Source organism: Drosophila obscura, unplaced genomic scaffold (genome assembly GCF_018151105.1).
Source record: "Drosophila obscura isolate BZ-5 IFL unplaced genomic scaffold, ASM1815110v1 contig_25, whole genome shotgun sequence".
In the NCBI taxonomy this organism is placed as follows: Eukaryota; Metazoa; Arthropoda; class Insecta; order Diptera; family Drosophilidae; genus Drosophila; species Drosophila obscura.
In genome coordinates, this window is record NW_024542812.1 from 517,288 (window position 1) to 535,590 (window position 18,303).

Here is an 18,303-nt window from a genome sequence, read left to right on the forward strand (position 1 = left end):
CCCGGCCAATCTTTACAACGCTTCAAAATCGGTAAAGTTAAGGAATGATTATTTGGCACGCTTTTTTGTGTCCAATGGCCACATGCTGCACATGGCAGTCGCTATCTTTATGTCTCCAGACGGTTGCTGTGTTTATTAAGTTTTGTACACCTCTCGCTACCTCAGTACATCCCCTTATTGAGGCAACAAAGCATTATAGATTCCTCCCGCCATGTACAGAGGCTGAGTTGGCCGAGTTGAATGGACTGAGTCTGGAGTGAATGGTACTTTGACGAGTCCTCAGCGTAAATCACATTGAGATATTGTTTACAGCTCGGAAAGCCCGAACAACCATATTAACACTTGAGTTTTATTATGCGAGAAGTAATCGCAATAAATCAAAAGTGATAAGAATGGGCACGTAACCTGCCGGGGGGTGCCTGGCAGGACAGGCACTCGTATCTTGCACCTCTTTGGGTGGGGGCATTTCTATTGACTGTGATATATCCGAGTCGTTAAAATCCAAGGTTAATGGCAAATATGTTTTTCTTATTTATGAAACTTAAAATGCAGATAACATGTCATGGGTTTTGTACTTTATCCAGTTACTGGTTGGACATTCCCCGGGCTACTTCTCCATACAGTCAATTACTTTTCCCAACAATTCCTCGAGCTCTGGTGCGTGGGAGAGCTGTTGAAACAATTCGGGACGCTCATCTTTAACGACGCTCAGTCTCTCTTGGAGGCCGGACAGCTTCTTCATCAATTTGGTGCCGCGCAGAATGGCCTGGTACTTGGCTACGAAGCAGTAGAGCTTCCACAGAATCAGCACCACCAAGCTGTGCTCTTCATAGGATTCTAGGCTGCCGTCACCGTCCCCGTCGCCGCCCACATCTTTCACTGGTTGGGAGACAACGGCGCTCAGCATAGACATAAAGTCAGCGTTGCCCACCAGTGACAGGCGATTTCCCTGCGAGAAGCTCATGTTGCGTAGGATGCGAAGGCAGAGAATCCGGCCCTGGCTGAGCGGTGGCATGCGCTGGATGGCAGTGATGAGACCATGCAAGTGGCAGATCTTGGAACCAACATCATAGCGCGAGTAGACCTCCCAGAAGCCAAGCCAGGCGATCAGAGCTGCAGGACTGACCTTGGAGGCATGCGCAGCGCTTACGGTGGCGGGCAGAATCGTGTCAAAAATGTCCAGCACATGCATCTTGGAGAGACTGAGACGAGCCTCGCCGCAGGCACAGCAGTTGATCATCACACGCAAGGCAGGCACCAGACACTGATGGGGCACAGTGTTGGGGGTCTCCTTCCTGGTGGTCTCGTAGTCAGCCACCCGCACCATCAGCTGGAGCAGCGATGTGGATTGTCCGGACAGCACCACGGAGCTGTGCCTGCACATTTCGAGCGAGTGCTCGGTGAGGAACATGGCCAGCTGCACGCAAAGACATTTGAGGTGCGCAGAGTGCGATAGCCAGGGCCAAATGCGGATCTGCAGACGCACAAATGTGGCTGCCACCGCGGCATCGTTGATCGCAGACTGAGGCGAGCTGTGCCACCGCACCAGCATGTTGAGCAGCACCAAAAGATTGTTCAGTATATCACGCGACTTGTGGGCGCCCACACGCTTCACATAAGTGCTGGCGTTGCCAATGTCCACGTCGCTGACAAAGGTGTCGAGCAGGCCCAAAACCCGATCCAGCAGCTTAAGCTTCTGAGCGGCCTTAATGGCACTGGGCGAGACCTTCAGCAATGCACCGAGCGCCTCACCGATCTGCACATGACCCGTTCCGGGAGGCTGCAAAAAGTTGAATGTCTTGGCTGGGAAGTAATGATCAAAGAGACGGTACAACTTCTGAACGAGGATCGCCACAGAACTGGCTACATTTGAGCCATCAGCTCGACTCGACATCGGCTTCTGTTGGCTATTCAATGCATTCATATTGTTCTCCTCGTTCTTACCCATATCCTCTTTGGCATTAATACTGATCATTAAGTTGAAGTTGTCCATTTTCTTCACAAAATTGAGATTCTCAGGTGCATTTTGAGCCTTGAGGCAGACCATGGTCAGAGCCGAGAGAGTGTGCCGCTGCATAGGTGTTCCCATTTGCTTCAGATTCGTGGCATACAGAAAGATCTCGATGAACACATTGGTGTGAGTGTTGAGCTGCCCGAACAAAAACTCATATGCGTTGGTGTCCTTGCAGAAAACCAGAAATAGCTTAATGAACCGCGTCAAGTAGCGTTGGGGCTCTTTGGTGTCCTTTATAGCAGTATTGAGCAGCGTGAGGAAGCTCTGCAGCAGGGCGGAGTCACGACAAATGCTGCGCTGCAAGAACTCAAAGTTCGTGGAATAGCACAGAGCGTAGAGCTCACTGATGGCAGCGCACAGCTCCAGGAAGTCCTCCATGTACGGCTTTGATGGCAGGGAGGTCTTAATCACATCGCTGAGGCAGTTCATGAATCTGTGCCCACAGAGCTGGGCGCACCAAGACGGCTTGTGGGTCACCAGAAGCGAGCAGATGGCTATGTAACAGCCGATCAGTCCACAGGAGCTCTGCTCTCCGTGTGTGTCCATCTGCAGCAAGGGTGTATCATGCAGTGAGCCCAAAGCGAAATACGCCTCTTCCAGGAAGTCATGACGCCGCAGAATTTCGATGATCTCCTCCGTATCCTTTTGCGGCATCAGCATTACGAACAGGCGGCCAGCCATTTCTTTGACCAGCATTATTTCCTCTACATGCAGCATGGTTGACAGACAGCATTCAATCAGTCCACCAGGCGGATGGTCCATGGGCGCCAAGACCTTGTTCACGCTGGGCCCACTATTGGATATCGCATTGGCCATCGATACCCAAGCCAGCGAGCGCACTTGTCCGTCACTGTGCCCGCACAGTCCCACCAGATACGCAATTATCTTGTTGGCTATGTGGCCCTTGTCGTTGGCTGTGGCAACCGTTGTGGGAGTCACCGTTGGCATGCACCGTGTGTGCAGATGGCATGCAATGTGCAAACAGTCTCGCTGCCACTGAGATCCAGTCTGTGTGGGGCTCATCAGGTCGGAGGAGAGCTGCACAAAGTGTCGTATGTAGTACTGCAATGGGAATGGATCGTATCTTAGCTTAGTCGAAGTGATGTAGAATCAATTGTGGCACTCACCATCAGCTGGGGCTCGCTGAGCCGCAGGTCCCGCTCGCTGAGATGATGGAGAACTGTGAGAAGGCAGCGCACGTGCAGCAGCTGACGCACCTCAAAGTGAGTCCTGGCCACGGCACTCAGCTGCATAAAGAACTTGACGTGCCAGCTCATGTTGGCGGGTATTTTGGTCTGGGTCCCGAGCAGAGCTACAAAGATCTGGCAGATCGCTTGGAGCATGTCCAGGCCGATGGTGCGATCGTGCAGTAGCAGCAGAAAACTGTGGTGTGGGTCCAGTTCCAGAGCCTGATTGAGACCGTTCCAAACATGCGGCACACAGAAGCGCATGCAGCTCAGGCACAGCTCCGACACGGACATGTACACCTCTCGATCGGCTGCGTTGGCCGGTGCTACGCGCAGATATCGGTGCATCAAGTTCCACAGACTGATTCCAGCATCTTCGGGTACAGCAGTGCGCAGCAGCACCAGATGTGTCTGGATTCTTGCCACAATCTCCTTGAGTTCCTCGTGGCTGCTGCAGTTGCTGGCTGCCGTGAGTTGGCGACGCAGCTGCGGTCCGACCTGCGATGTTTGGATCAGGGCTAGATCCGGAGCAGTCAGCTTCAGCGATTCCCTGATGTCCAGTGCCTGGACGGCTTCCAGCGTAATGTTCTCCGGGGTATCGCATATGGAAATCGCCACCTTTAGGCGCCAATACTGGGCAGCCCATACGGCATCTTGACCGAAATGGGCCTGCTGAAGCATATGCTCCAGCTCCAGTCCCTCCCGGACGGCGTAAGGCGGTTCAGTCAGGTCCAGTTCATAGGTTATGGGTATAATCAGCGAACTCAAATCCACATTCAAGACGAGTTTCGTTTCGCTGGCCGTCATATGTTCGTGGCAGAGCATTTGGAATAGGCAGATGAGGACGTTCTCGCGCAACTCCGGATATTGCGTCGTCTCAAAGAGGAGCTCCGTCATAATTAGATACATTTCGTTGGCTCTCCCCGACTCCTGCAGAAACTCCTTGTTGTAAAATTGGATTTTGATCAGCACACCGAGAGCTGGCAGTACATTGTCCACATGCTCGGCGCTCGTTATGTGTTCGAGGGCAATGTGTAGACTCTGCATAACCATCAATAGGGCCATTTTTGTTTTCAAAAAGTAGCCGCAGGCCTTCCAGTTCTGCAGCAAAACATTTAGCTGAGTAAAGGTCGATTTTCTGATGGCAGGCCTCAGATCTTTGGTCTCCAGTAGCCGCATCAGGGCGTCCAAGCTGCGCTCCCCCTGAAAGGGTTCATCGGTGCTCGTCGGAAAGATGCTTTGGTACAGCCGTGGTGGTTGAACCAAACCGAAATCAGTGCTTATTCTCTTCTTGGGCATCTTCTGCTTCTTGTCGCGCCTGTCCTGGTACTGCAGGATGTATGCAATTCGAGTCGCTGCCTCTATTCTTATCTGGGTATCGGGATGGAATAGATAGCAGACGTTCGTGCGCAGCTTAAGCAGCACATCTCCTTCGTCCGGACAGGCCATCTGCCATAATTTGTTGTGCAGGGAACTGCACGTAACGGAACGGCAGATCATCAGGGGAATTATCACGGGCTGCAGGAATTCGTACATTCCACGAAAGTCGTCTGCTTTCAGGGTATTGGTCAGGTTGATTAGCAAGTCCAGGTACTGCAAGCACCACGCTCGGGTCTCCTCCGGTGCATCGTCTTGCCAGCTCTGCAAAACAAATTGACGCAGCAACTTTGTGTCCAGCGGCAGTCCAAAGATACGCTGACGTATCAACTCCATATTAGTGCAGCCCCTCAGATAGACGCTCTTTTGGGCGACTGCGTGAAAGAACAAGCCACAGTGATGCCGCATCAGGTTATAGAAGTAGCCACGCAGCTCTGGGTCGGGAAGGTTCATCAGATTGCCGATCAAGATCTCGGCATGCATACGCAATTTGGGATTCTTGCCATACAGCTGATTGCATCTTACAACGGCGTCAAAGAGCTCCTTCACGAACGTCTTGCTACCCAGCTGGTCGAGCACCAGGCAGATGAAACACTGTGCTAGGACTATGTTCTCTGCTGACGTCTTATTGGTCGCCCTCAGTTGAGTGATGAGCATACTATAGCCCAAGTGGAGCCGGCGCAGCTCCTTATCCAACAATGTGGGCGCTGAAACAGCACACAATTGACTATTTATCGCTAGATCGCGGTCTGGCATGCACATCAGATAGGCGATGTCCATCGTGACAGGTAGAAGGTGTAGTCTGGCTTGATTTGCGATCATTGATTTGTCATTGACTATATTCAACGCAATGGAATCATGCAGCAGGCCATTGCAGATCAGCGAATGCAAGCGGGGCACCGCTAGCATATCCACAAGTTGTGCGACGTCTTTGCCTGCTGCACTGTGGCATAATTTTTGTACCTTTTTGATCAGACCCGATAGTCGCTCTATGAATAAATATGAGACGGGAGCACGCAGAGCGCCGTAGGTGCGCACAGCCTCCGTAATCAGTTCCAGGATCAGCCAATTCTGCTTGGTAAATTGAAGCAGAACCGGCTCCAACAGTATGGTGCAGCTGCTGAGCAGAAAGCCCAAGGCACTGTCCACACGCAGCTGTTTACGGCGCGTGGCCGGTGGGTCGGTGTTGCAGGAATACCCAAGTGTGGCTCTTCTCACCTCTATGCTGCTCTGCATCTGCAGCAGATATTTGATGAGGACACGATTCGCATTGAGCTGATTCGCGTCTGCCCTTTGCTGAATCTTTACAAGCTTGAAGAAAATGTGTGGCGCCTGCAGGAAATACTCGCTGGGATAGTCGCCCATTTTGATGGTTAAATTGATGAGCTTTTCGTTCATTTCGGCCTCCGAATCTTCCATGTCGATCATCGTCTTCATGGTGAGCTCGTCCTCCTTGCACGGCTCTGTCCAGGCCGGTTCAAAGTCCTCTGGCTGGAATATCGACTCCAGCTGATCTTTTAAGCTGCACTCCGTCTCACTCGTCGAGACGGTCTGACTGATGGAGGAGGGCGACGGCGTGGGGGGCACATGGATGTCATATATATCTGGCAGCAGTTGCTGCAAATCGTCCAGCAACTCCATGGCTCGCCTGGACTCCAGGGACCGTACGATCTTCTTGATCTTGTCCAACTCGGCCGAGAGCCGCTCGTGTGGTATCTTCTTCACCACCTCCTCGGCGTACTCGGAGCGCAGCAATTCCAGCAGAATGGCCAGCACACGGTCGGCGGCCAGGAGGGGCTTGCAGCCGAACCATCGTATTAACTGCTTGAGCATAAACACTGGCTTCACGCTGATTTTCTCGTCAAGCAGCAGGCAGCGAATGAAGCGCGTCTCGACCTGCTCCAGGGCCCGCATGCGTATCTCCTCAAAACTATTTGTCAGTTTTGCCAATTGCGATTCGCGCAATTCCAGGCACATTGTCTGTCTGGAGGCCATTGTCATCGCCGTGCATCTAGGGGTAATATATTCTTAGCCGTTCTTTCGCTTGCACCAGTTTCACTTACTTGAATTGTATTTAGATTTCAATTTTTATCTATCAGAATTTGTAAATTTTTTTGAAAGTGGCGTCTGCCTTTCAGTGCGACCGCGAACTTATCAATAAAATATACCGCCTCACCCTCAGAAATATACTAAAATATACCTTATAATATTCAAAATATACTGTAAATATACCGAGAAAAAAAAACAAACATAACCCACTGAATCCCGACCTATTTAAATAGTGGAACCGCGAAAAAAAATAATGTTTGTGAACATTTTAGTTTTTTTAGTCTGTTTGGACAGTTAGTTGTTTGTATGAACTGGCTCTCTATTTAATGTATGGTTAGTGTCATCAGTCATTATGATTGGTATATTTCGGTATATTTCTGTGGGTCACACCTCACCTCACCGTGTTTGAACAGCAATATGCCATGAAATTATGCATGGTATATTAGGCAAAAGGGGTGGTTTTTACCTTGCATGCACTGCATTTTCTGGGTCGTTTTTGCTGTTTCCATACCTTCTTTTTCCTGGCAATTTCCGAGTTGAACGTGTCGTGAGAGCGCTATTTTGTACGCAATTTTTTAAAACAAAAGCTAGTAAAAAGCGTGCTTCAATTTGAATAAAAAGTGTTTTTTGTCAATCGGTGCTTCAAGGTTTTAGGGATTCGAAAAGCCTAAATTCAGAAAGTTTTCAGTCGCTTTGCGTTTTGTAAAGAAAAATTCGATAATCTGAATAATAAAAGGCGCCTTTCGTACTTTTTTTTGTGATTAGCTCTCGCCGGAACGTTTAATGTAATTAATTAAATACGAATCCGTTAGCAGTGCCAAAAAAATCAAACTTTTATTCCGTTTCCTGTGCACATTCATAGTACATAATAATTGTACGCACTCTTTGTGTATTGTATGAGTGTGTGTGTGTGTTGTAACATTTGTTTACTCCAACCTCCGACCGCCTCTCATTTTCTGTTGGTTGAACTTGTACCGTTGTGTGGTGGTGCTGATGTCCATTGCCATTCTCGTACTTCCCTTAGAGTTTTGGGTGCTGGGAAAAAAATCGAAACACACGCACAGTGAAACTCCAGCGACGACCCTCAGCTCCCCAGAAACCGTCACTGTCAAATAGCCTGCGATAATAAACACTCCTCCAACGTCCCCAATGTGTTGTGCAATTTTATACAATCAGTAATACGTACTCGTTCAGTTCATCCATTGGCATTAAAGCTCTTGACGCGAAATTAAAATTCAGAGACACAGCCGTATTTGAAACGCGCCGAGCACAATTTCGTTCCACTGTGCAGAGGGAAAAATTCATAAAACAACGGCAAACAGAATCATTGACGCAAAGAGAAACGACAAAAAGCAGAGAAGCAGGGGAGAGAACGAGCTTATACGGTTTATTTAAAGACTCACCTGCACCGCATCACCGCCCCGCACCTCAACTACGAACAAGAAAAAATCATTCAACTTGCAATTTAAACGGCATAAATGACGAAAGAACAGTTATAATAAAATGGTTGTAATCTAACTAATATAACCCCCACGATTCCAGAAGAGCTTCCGCCATCAGTACTGCTTGAAAAAGCGCTCAGGTGAGAAGCGTTTTACATTTTTAATGTTTATTGACCTCATTGCTGGTTTATTGATAAGTTTGTATTTCCATATTTGCCAAGCACAAATGCGTAATAGCCCCAGGTCTTATGGTCTCTGATAAATAAGTTCTTATTTTGTTTGCTTTGCTTGTTACTTTGAGGCGCAATGAGTTAACAATAATTCATTTATTTATTTATCTTTGAGAAATGTCTACGGCTATGAGTGTGATCGAGCGTGTGTTCTATTTATAGGTCAGCATTTGGGCACGATTGCTGAAATCATTATAAATATATTTATTGAGATACACACTCACACACTTTTTATGTGTACATATGTAGTTCGTTATATTATTTATGCTGAGAGCTGCACTGTGAGTACGTGTCTTTAAGGAACTGACTTCACAGGCCCTGATAAGAAAGATAGTAAGCACTTTGTACTTTGACTGGAAATATATTTGTATGTATGTACATAGTGGTATGTAATAAATTGTAAGTTAAAAGTACCCTATCGCTGGGAAAGATAGCTCGCATATACCCAGGAAAGAACAGCTTTAAAGTTTCTGGCAATGCTCCTCTTTTATCGTCCGTGGTTTCATTTACATAAGCCGTAATAGTGTGGGAGGCAAAAAACGAAAACAGAGATGCTGTTGTCTTTAGTGGGCAGTAGCACAGTTTTGGCATTTTTCGCTCTTACCACTTCCACCCATACCAAAACAACACACGCGCTGCCATTTTGCACTACCACTCATTTCGGTTTTATTGGCTTTGTGTTTGCCTCGCCTTCCTCCCTCACACATGGGGGCGGATAGTGCCTATGGGATAGATGGGACATGGGGCAGACTCTTTTTGGGCTTCAGTTTTTGGTGGTTTTTTTTTTTGCTTTTCGTGGCTTCGTGGCTCTGTAAATTTGATTTAGTGTAATCGAAAACCATTCTCTTGTCTGGCGTCCTTGAGCTCTCGATTTTGTGCATTTGGAAGTCGTAATGTGCTTAGAGTTGGCAAGTGTACTTACATACATATACATATATGTATCTGATTCTATGAAGCCATTGACCTCAAACTGCTGTACACTGAACATTTGTATATCCTACATGTATAAGCCAAATCGAATTCCTTCCCACTACACTACACCATGCAGCAGTTGCAGTTCTAACGAACGAACCAGTAAAACCACTCTCGAGAGCAGCTGATGGAACCGGTAAGGCCTTTGTGCATTTAATATTATTCTGACATGTTGTTTTTTCTTTGCATTTGTCTGTCAGACAATGTGTGTCAGCAGCGAATGTTAAAGGTAGCAAAGAGCAAACAGCTGATTGCGTGCAAATCGAAAAAAAAACAAACGCAAGAACCGGTTCCAACCTGTCGTCTGCGGAGTGGGAACTTCAGGCATAAATTGTGCTAATTATGGCTAATAGCGATAATCATTATAAACACACGCAGATTACGAATGAGAAGGAGGGCAATTTATTCTAATAATTAACCAAGGGGAACGCCCCTTCAAGACGATTTAAGTTTCAGGATTGTCTGTATACTCTTTCTAGAGTTTAATCCTTTGTAAAATTATGCATATTTAAATATTCATACATTTGCAGTCATGTGAATAACCACTTTGTTATTGTTTTGTTTTAAGTAATAATAACTGTTTTATCTTATCTAATGCGTCCCCCGTCCCTCATATTCTCATTACGTGTGGACATTTTCAAATATTAGATCAGCTTAACTCACATCATTCGAGGATTTCTATTGTTTGTTTGTCATATCTACTTTTAAAACTGAATAGATTGCTAAATCAGTTTGCATATGCACTAAATATACTATGAATGTACATTGTACTTGCATACGGAATATAGCAACAATACTTGACACATTGCTGATTGCAATTCCATTTGCATTTTGTAGATTATCGCGTGCCTCTGTTCGTAACCTTCCAACTTTGTGCAGCATGCAATTTAAGCATTAATCTTTTGTGGTAGAACGAACCTTCAACTTGACTCAGCGTGGAAACTGAAACCATTAATTTATTTCATCAAAAGAAAGGATGAATAACTCACACCAGCCACGAATTAATGCGAAGAATGTGTAATAAATTGTTATCAAACTTTGTGTGCAACAAAGTTGAAAGCGCTGAACGTAATTAAGGAACTTATCACAAACAACAGCTTTCCAGATCAGTCCTAACACAGCCGGAATAAACAAATATTGTTCCTGGTTATTATGCACTCCACATGGAAAGGGTTGGGTAGGGGAAGATTGTTCAAGAGAGCTGAAGACATGCCGTGGAATTTAATGATCTCTCTGGTAAAACTGGTAAATTTCCATTGCGTCACGAAAACCCCAACAAAACGAAAGAGAAGAGTAATGGTGGGAAGGGAGACTACAAAGTATTAGTGAAAGGGATGGGAATGCGACACTTTGAAACCCTAAACTGGAAGGGGAGAACGAGAAATAGAGGGAGTGTGAGCAAGATATGGAAAGGAATAAAGATGATGATGAAGAAGGAATAGATGGGAGAGGAAACCGTTCCGTCATTCGTAGTTTGAGTTTCGAGTGAGCAACAACAACAAAAGAAAAACCATCAAAGAACATTAGATCGAAGAGCAACAGGAAATGCAAGCCAAGCACCGCCTCCGCCATTCATTGCTCTGCAGAGTTGTTCTTAATTGATTATTACTGTGCTGTGCTCTTGATGTTGATGTTCTTGTTTATGCGAGTCTACTGGGGGCATGGAATGGAAAATGCAAACAAACAGCGACCGAACGAACGAAACGAATTTATCGCCAGCGGATACATTGGCCGGGTAAGTGGAGTGGCAATTAAGAGCAGAACAACGAAACGATTCGTTCATTTCGAGCTGTGTCACATGAGCAGCGACGGCACTAACAAATGCCACAAAACTTGGCAAAAAACAAACGAACAGCCGCACAAGCCCCTCCGCAGACTGTGTGACGCGCCAGATTTCACTTTGGGTAACTAGCCGCGAAGGCAACTTTGGGTATAATTACATCATATGTATGCCATGGCGACCTTGCCCAGGACCTCCCGGGAAATATGTCCTTCGTGACTTATCTTGAGATTGGCGGCCAGACATCGCATAAATCAAGCAAGCAAATGGAATTTTTAAATTTTAATATTCTCTAGCCTTTTGCTTTTCTATCTCAAAGTGTAATAGACTCGCTTGTCTTTAATCACAGAAATAAGTGTGCTGAAATAATTAATTGAGAATGAATTATTCATCCATTTTTCATCCATTTCAATTTCAATTCGAATTCATAGAATTATCTAGAGTCGCGTTGCACGCGTTGCAGGCACTCTAAAGCACACCTACTACCCACCGTTATATGAATGTATGTTTATTTTTATTAGCTGATTTTCTAATTTGCATTTTTTGCACTTTGCATGAGCCCATGTCAAGAGCAGAAATTAGAAAGCAAAAAAAAACACCTTTAGCCTTTAGCCTTGAGGCTTGTTTACACACGCACAGAGCTAAAGGTCCGTTCCGTTCAACGGAAAGTTTGCCCTTTTCAAAACTCAACGAGAACACTAGAAATGGGGAATAACAAAGGCATTTGTCTTGGTCCGTTTTTTTTTCTAAGTTTTTTTGTGAATTATTCCTTTCGGTTTCAAGTGGAACCGCATCCAATGTGATCAGACATGCCCAGGCCTAAGAAAGAGACGACGAAGAGGAAATTGTTTTTCAGAATTTTTTCAATCTTTTTTTGTGCTGACAAACTACATTTCTTTGGTGGTAATTAGTTTATGTATGTACATACATATGTAGGTGTTAGTAACGGGGGGGGCTTATTTTGTAGAGCTCTGAGGTAAATAAAAATCTGAAAATGCAATATTCCCAATCCACACACATGCTCGCCAGGGACTTAGTTTTTAGTCTCTCTTTTTTTTTGCTTGACCCAAACACACACCATATAGAAAATGAAGAAAAGGACACATGTCAACGGTAAATCTCATTTAGTATGCATGTCCTCCTCCTCTCACACAAACACTACAGAGAAAAAGAAATATCATCGAGAGCAGCAGCAGAGGAAAAAATCAATATAAACCCCTTTTTTCTGTGGATTTTTCTTCTTTTTTTTTGTATTTGTTGACCGCAAAGTTAGTCAAGTTTAAGGCAAAAAGCATAAATAATCCTGTAGCGTACAAAAACGGCTCTAACGGTAACTGTAGTACATATGTTGTGTGTGTATGTGTGGGGGGAGTGTGTATATGCAGTCGCCAATTTTGTTTTTATACGCACTTCATAACATTTTTTTTGCCGCTGTTGCTGCTGTCGCTGTCGCTGTTGCTGCTGTCCCTTGAGCCCTGAGTGCTCGGCGGTGTCCTCTGAACAGTAAACATAAAACATGAAAGGATGCCGCAGGTGTGCCAGTGTGTGTATGGTGTGGCATTTACCATGGTGACACCTTTTTTTTCTCTGTATGCAATGCACAAGCTGCCGCTCTTGTAATTTTTCTCTTCTTTGGCTTTGTTAACACAAGTTTTTCAGTGACGTAAGCTGTCAAGCTGCAAAGGGGGCGGATCCGGTAACGAGATGAAAAACTTTGTCCTGCACTGTCAGCCCCATATTAAACGCAAGTCACTTAGTCAGTCACATTACCTTGAAAATCAATATTTTCAACAGCAAAACTATTCTCATTTTGTCTATTATAATTATTAATAGTTTTCGACCCTGGCATTTCATTTGGGCAATTTGGCAAACGGCTGACAAGGGGAATCAAGCATTAAATCCCTACTAACAGCAAGTGCAACAGAAACGTGGCTTTGTAGCTTTGTATGGCTGATGGTGCACCTCCCACACTCACCCACAATTCAATTGACAACCGCAAACAAAACGTAAATACCGCAAATCAATTAAAAGCTGACACTTACGATGCGTGCCAGACGGGAGGGGCGGCAGAGGGCTTAGCTGTGTGCACAGCAAGGTGCATTAATATAAGGTAGGGCATATCCAGAGACAGCTCATATTCCTTTGGCTGTGTTTGTGGCCGAGACTGCAATCATCAAAGCACGGCAGATTCAGCAACAAAACCTTAACCCTGTGCCTCACCTTGGCTGTACCCACTATCAATTACACACGTCAATTAAGCGGTTGGCAGCAGAGAAGGCGACTGAGCAAAGCAAAACGAAAACAAAAACAAACAGGATGAGAGCCGGCCTCTGTCTGTTTATCGGATAACTTTGAGACTGCCAGTGAGTGCTCCTGAGCTCTCAATGGACGTCGGGCAGAGCAGAGGACTAGGGATGGGATGTATTGTGTGATGCCATTAGGGAACGCATTTCTGCTGCTGTCTTTGTCCATCTAAACAAACACTTTTGCAAGGTCAGGGTTGGGCGGTGGTTGGTGCACGGTGCCCGGGTTGGAAAATACTTTAAGCGCATAGGAAAACGCAGCAACACAATTCCATTCAAGGTGAGCGAGCGGCTTGTCCCTGGCTCCAGCTGGCTCAATCAATTTGTTTGAGTCTATCAATTAAAACATGAAGGCAAATTAAATTAAATCAATTTCTTTGGTTCTCAGCGCATCATCGCTGCTGATGGAAACAAACAATTGATTTGGCTGAATTGTATTTCCCTGAGCTATACCCAATAGCCAAACTTCAATTAATGCGCAATTTCTTTCATGATTTTCCCCAAGTTCAAGTTTCCCCAATTTCAAGTTATAGAACCCCCTCATATAGCAATATTAGGTATAATAAGACGAAAAACCCACATTAACTGGCCTAGGTCAGCATCAAACTAAAAGTTCGGCCACCAAAGAATTCATTATCATAATTGGGTCTATGAAAATTATCGCGAAAAACCCGTCTAGCTCTAAAATTACCCCACAATTAACGACTAGCAAGAATTTATGAACCATTCGCTATCATTTGACGTAGGAAGTTTTGTGTACTAAAATGTCATAAAACAATTGGAGTACAAAGAAAGATTAGGGGGCTTGGATTGGATCCTTTCTAACTCTTCTTACTCTACGGTGTAGCTCTTAAAATTATTTATGTAACAGCTTAATCAAAGTTAATTCATCTTAAGTAGAGAAAAATACTTTACTATTCAACAGTTCTAATTAAATTTCGATCCATAATGCATTATAAACTCGTATTTTCTATTTTTGTATTTATTCAAATTAAAATTAATTAGCTCTGGAATATATTTGGTTAATATTGTTTGCCCACAAATTGATTGAGAATATTCAAAGTTACCCCCTCCCCCCATGAGAGAAATATATCTTCATAAATTTAGTTCCCCAAGGTTGCGGGCGTATACTCTGCTTTTCTAACTACTAGAATACCAATTACGCTCAGTCGCATGATTGACTTGATCTGAATACATACATACATATATGTACATATATCAATCTGTAGATCTACGCATAGACCCCCCCTGCCAAATGAGAGACTCGAAGAAGAGCGTCGCCTCACAAAAGGCTATCAAGTTGACAGACGCCAACGCGTGCTGATGTACATATGTATGTATGTACATACATATGTATGTATGTAACACATAGAAAAAGAATGTTAAATACTATAAGCAGCGACGCGCTTTGATAAGAAATTTATTAGATTAAGGCAAACTATTGCCGCGATTACAGACACTCGGGTAGCCTTGTCGCCGTTTCGTTCCATATCATTCCGTTCCAATCCGTTCTGCTGTGGCCGTGTGCCTTTGTGCCCGTCTCAATCTCAGACCCATTTCTGTTCAGTCGCTCAGACGACGACGACCGACGGTCAATCCGGGGTCCGATTCCGAGTCAAACTTTACAGAAACGCGAACCACCACACTCAAAATGTGCTTGTAGTTGTTGTGTTTGTTGTAACTTACAAGTTTATATTTTACTTTCTTTGTCTTGGCTTGGCGGCTTGGCTTGGCTTGGCTTGTTCGGTTGTTGTGCTGTTTGTGTTGATATAAACTCAACAAGATGTGGGTCTTAAGTTTCAAGCATGATTTGCTTTACAAAGTGAAAGTGCAACGTCAAAAAACACAAGTGAATTTCGAAAGTGTGGCATACAAACAGGCGCCAGCACAGAACATATGTATGTAAAGCGTGTGCTGAAACTGCTGAATTAATTGTGATAATTTTTTAGTCGAAAATGTAAGTTGAGGGAGAACAAATTCTGATTTATCAAAGTTAAAAGATCCATGAGGCCCCATCTCTATTCGGAGACTGCGCAGAGAGGTGATCACGTGACCGTGTCGTTTCATTTCGGATAATAAACTTGTAAATTCAGCTAGACAAGGCACTCACACTCACTCTCCCCCCCCACTGCGCGCGCTCTCTCTCTCTTTCTCTGGTTCTCTATCGTTATCACATCTCTTGGCTTATCACCTGCCCACAATATAATATTATTTTCTGTCAATTATATTGTAAAGATAAGCCACACCAGAAGGCACTTTTTGGCCATCAGTACCAGAGCACCTATCGCTCAGCAGTTCTACCAAAATAATGTACATACTCTACCTCGTATTTATAGGGGGACTGCAACGTCTACTAGAAATACGAATTTGATTTCTGATAAGGGGAGCTTTTCGGTGTCTAGCTTAAGTCGGAAATCAGACGGTTCGCAATTTAAGCACTGAAAATCTCGGCAATCAAAACACACGCCGTTTCTTGTTTACTTCTCGTTTCGTTTCGTTTCGTCTGCTCTGCTCTGCTCTGCTTTTCTCCACTCCACTCCGCTCCGCCTGCAGTTGGGGTACTTGGCTATAGTACGAGTATTTTAATCACTCTCGCCTATCGAGCGTTGAACTTGGCAATTCTCAGTGACGGCGCCATTAAGTTGGTCAATGTGCAATAACCAATGCAATGAATGGCTGCAAAATTGTGTCTCTAATCTGCTGCGCGTATCTCTAGGTTTGGTTTGCTTGCGGGCTGTTCAAGAGGAAGTGGCATTTACTTAAAAAATTCAGAGCTAGGATGCAGCTTAAAGCTGCCTTAAACCATATTGGAACTAGTTTACGATTAAAACTCCCAAATCCTGCGATGAAAATGATGGATAGACAAGCAGTTTTTGTTGCTATCATTGAAGAAATGCTATAGAATGTCTGTGGCGTTTCCATGGTACATATCTGAGCATCGTCTACCCTGCCGCTGTCCAAATTAATGAAACACTCGAAACATGTATGTATTTTGCATTGTTTGGCAATTCACGAGTTGGAATTGCTTTATACTATGAGGAGAATGCTACATACATACATATGTATATATGTACATACATATATTCATCTATTTGTATGGTGATTTGTGTGGCTGAATGCGGCGGCGCCATTTGTTGAAATTTATTATGTGGCTGTGCTCTGGCCTACTCAACGATTGCTGTCGTATTGAAAGCGATGAGATATGTTAAAGCATTGTCTGCCCTGTGCTCCGATTTAAGTCATTCATCTCGACTAACGCTCTCTGTTTCCCTCTCTTTGCAGCAACGACCAGCATTGGCTGCTAATCGAGAACAAAGACCATAAATCATCATCACGCGCTAACGAGGAGAAGAAAGAATAACAAAAAGGACAATAACAGCAGTAAGAGCAGCAGCAGCAGCAGAAGCAGCAGAAGCATCAGCGATTGAGTTACATAATATTTAGGACTTATTCATCATACGCCGCGTTAGCCCTGAGAGAAAAGCCGTCGTCAATATGTTCGCCCGTCCGCCGCCGCACTGTGCGCCGCGCACTTGACACGCGTTAAACCCCCCCACGTGGCCCCACGAGAGGAGTGGAGTGGAGTGCAGAGCAGGAGAGGCACGTGCACGTGCAGCCCCACCTGCCACAGTAGCAGCAGTAGCAGCAGAAGCAGCACTACAGCATCATTCATAGGCATTCCCCTTAGTTTTGTTTCCTTTTTGTTTTGCTGTTGCAAAGTTCATTTTAATTGGCAACGAAAAGTGTTGTTTGGTTTCCCCCAAGAGAAACTGCAGTACGGTACCGCATGAAGGTGCCAAGGCATAAACCGTTTACTGGCAGCCACAACTGCCGCAACAGCAACAACATCATCGGTAGCAGCGTGCCACAGTTGCCATCAGTTATTGTTCAATATATTCTCCGTTGGCCTGTGATAAGCCCCCTAACGTTCTTAATGAATGACATTCGGTTCAAGTCATTTTATCGTGCCAGCAAAACGACATCTGCCGCAGGAGGAGGAGCAGCAGCCGCATCAAAATCGTGCGACAAGAGCCAGAACAACAATCCGCGTACTTACAACAACAGCAGCAAATCGAACAAAGTGTTTCTCCACTATATACCACGCGATCCGCGACTAAGAATCCTCCACCGAACCGCCGCCCTCAATAAACCCTTGAATCGTAGTCGCTACACCCTCAGCGAACTGAATATAACTGAAGATCTGTGCAATTATGGTGAATTAATTGGCGGCAGTGATACTCGTACTCGCAATCGTAATCGTAATCGCAGTGTGGAAAAGGAATAAGTGTCAGTGAAAATCTACGGGAAATACTAAGTGAAACGTTCGTAGTTGTTGTACGCTCTTCTCGGCTCTCTGTGTGGATTTGCAGGATAAAAGGTAAGTAAAAACGAAAGCTCCTTAAAATAGTATTTTCCATGACAGCCTAGAATCCATTTGATCTTTCCGTAATAGCTTTTCTGTCAATTTCTGTCCGCTTCGAATGTGGGAAGGTTCCGCCCCCCCCATCCCATTTCAATGTGTGTGTGTGTATGCTGTGCTCACCAAATTTAGGGGCTAAAATTAGCCACCGACTGACGGGCCACTCAAACAAAACCCAAACCCCCCAACCCACCAAACAAAACCAGTCCAAAAATTAAATTGAAAATATTATTATATTTTGGTGTAGTTTTGTTTATTATTATTTTCGGGGATCAGCTGTTGTCTAGTGACGCGCACACACACATACACTCAATGGCAATGAATGCACTGCTCTCCCCAGTTGGGGTCTCTCTCTCTCTCTCTCTCTCTGTCTGTCTCTTGTTTTGCTCTGAGGTCAAGTTGAAGGCGATTAACGGATCCGTTCGTCTGGGGTAAATGCCAAATGACCAAAATGCCAGTTTCTGCGCGATTTTATAAACGAAATGTATTCTAGTACTAGTACTTGTTGTTGTTTCTGTTTTAATATTAT

At 44.9% G+C, this 18,303-nt stretch overlaps 2 protein-coding genes across 5 annotated transcripts; one reads left to right on the forward strand and one right to left on the reverse strand.

Moving 5' to 3' along the window:
• Positions 1 to 510: 510 nt before the first annotated feature.
• On the reverse strand, positions 511 to 7,234 carry LOC111077692. 2 transcript variants are annotated; one of them, XM_022372063.2, is made up of 3 exons: positions 7,139 to 7,234; positions 3,142 to 6,589; positions 511 to 3,076 (listed from the first exon to the last, which is right to left on the reverse strand). In XM_022372063.2, the coding sequence occupies exons 2-3, from the start codon at positions 6,577 to 6,579 to the stop codon at positions 608 to 610; spliced, it is 5,907 nt and encodes a 1,968-aa protein (XP_022227755.2). In that variant the 5' UTR covers positions 6,580 to 6,589; positions 7,139 to 7,234; the 3' UTR covers positions 511 to 607. The 2 variants fall into 2 exon arrangements, with proteins under 2 accessions (XP_022227755.2, XP_022227754.2); XM_022372062.2 differs by lacking the exon at positions 7,139 to 7,234 and adding an exon at positions 6,642 to 6,740.
• LOC111081652 lies at positions 7,144 to 17,648 on the forward strand. 3 transcript variants are annotated; one of them, XM_041594287.1, is made up of 2 exons: positions 7,144 to 8,209; positions 16,637 to 17,648. In XM_041594287.1, exon 2 carries the CDS (start codon positions 17,142 to 17,144, stop codon positions 17,637 to 17,639), a length of 498 nt encoding a protein of 165 aa, XP_041450221.1. In that variant the 5' UTR covers positions 7,144 to 8,209; positions 16,637 to 17,141; the 3' UTR covers positions 17,640 to 17,648. The 3 variants fall into 3 exon arrangements, with proteins under 3 accessions (XP_041450221.1, XP_022233460.1, XP_022233461.1); XM_022377768.2 differs by lacking the exon at positions 7,144 to 8,209 and adding an exon at positions 14,915 to 15,311; XM_022377769.2 differs by lacking the exon at positions 7,144 to 8,209 and adding an exon at positions 16,319 to 16,337.
• Positions 17,649 to 18,303: the final 655 nt, after the last annotated feature.

What these genes read in the sequence shown, in the direction of transcription:
- LOC111077692 (XM_022372063.2), bottom strand. Translation starts at nt 6,579, where the DNA reads ATGACAATGGCCTCCAGACAGACAATGTGCCTGGAATTGCGCGAATCG. An exon ending in TCAGCGAGCCCCAGCTGATG is followed by an intron (nt 3,077 to 3,141) that starts GTGAGTGCCACA and finishes TTCCCATTGCAG; the next exon opens with TACTACATACGACACTTTGT.
- LOC111081652 (XM_041594287.1), top strand. Translation starts at nt 17,142, where the DNA reads ATGAAGGTGCCAAGGCATAAACCGTTTACTGGCAGCCACAACTGCCGC.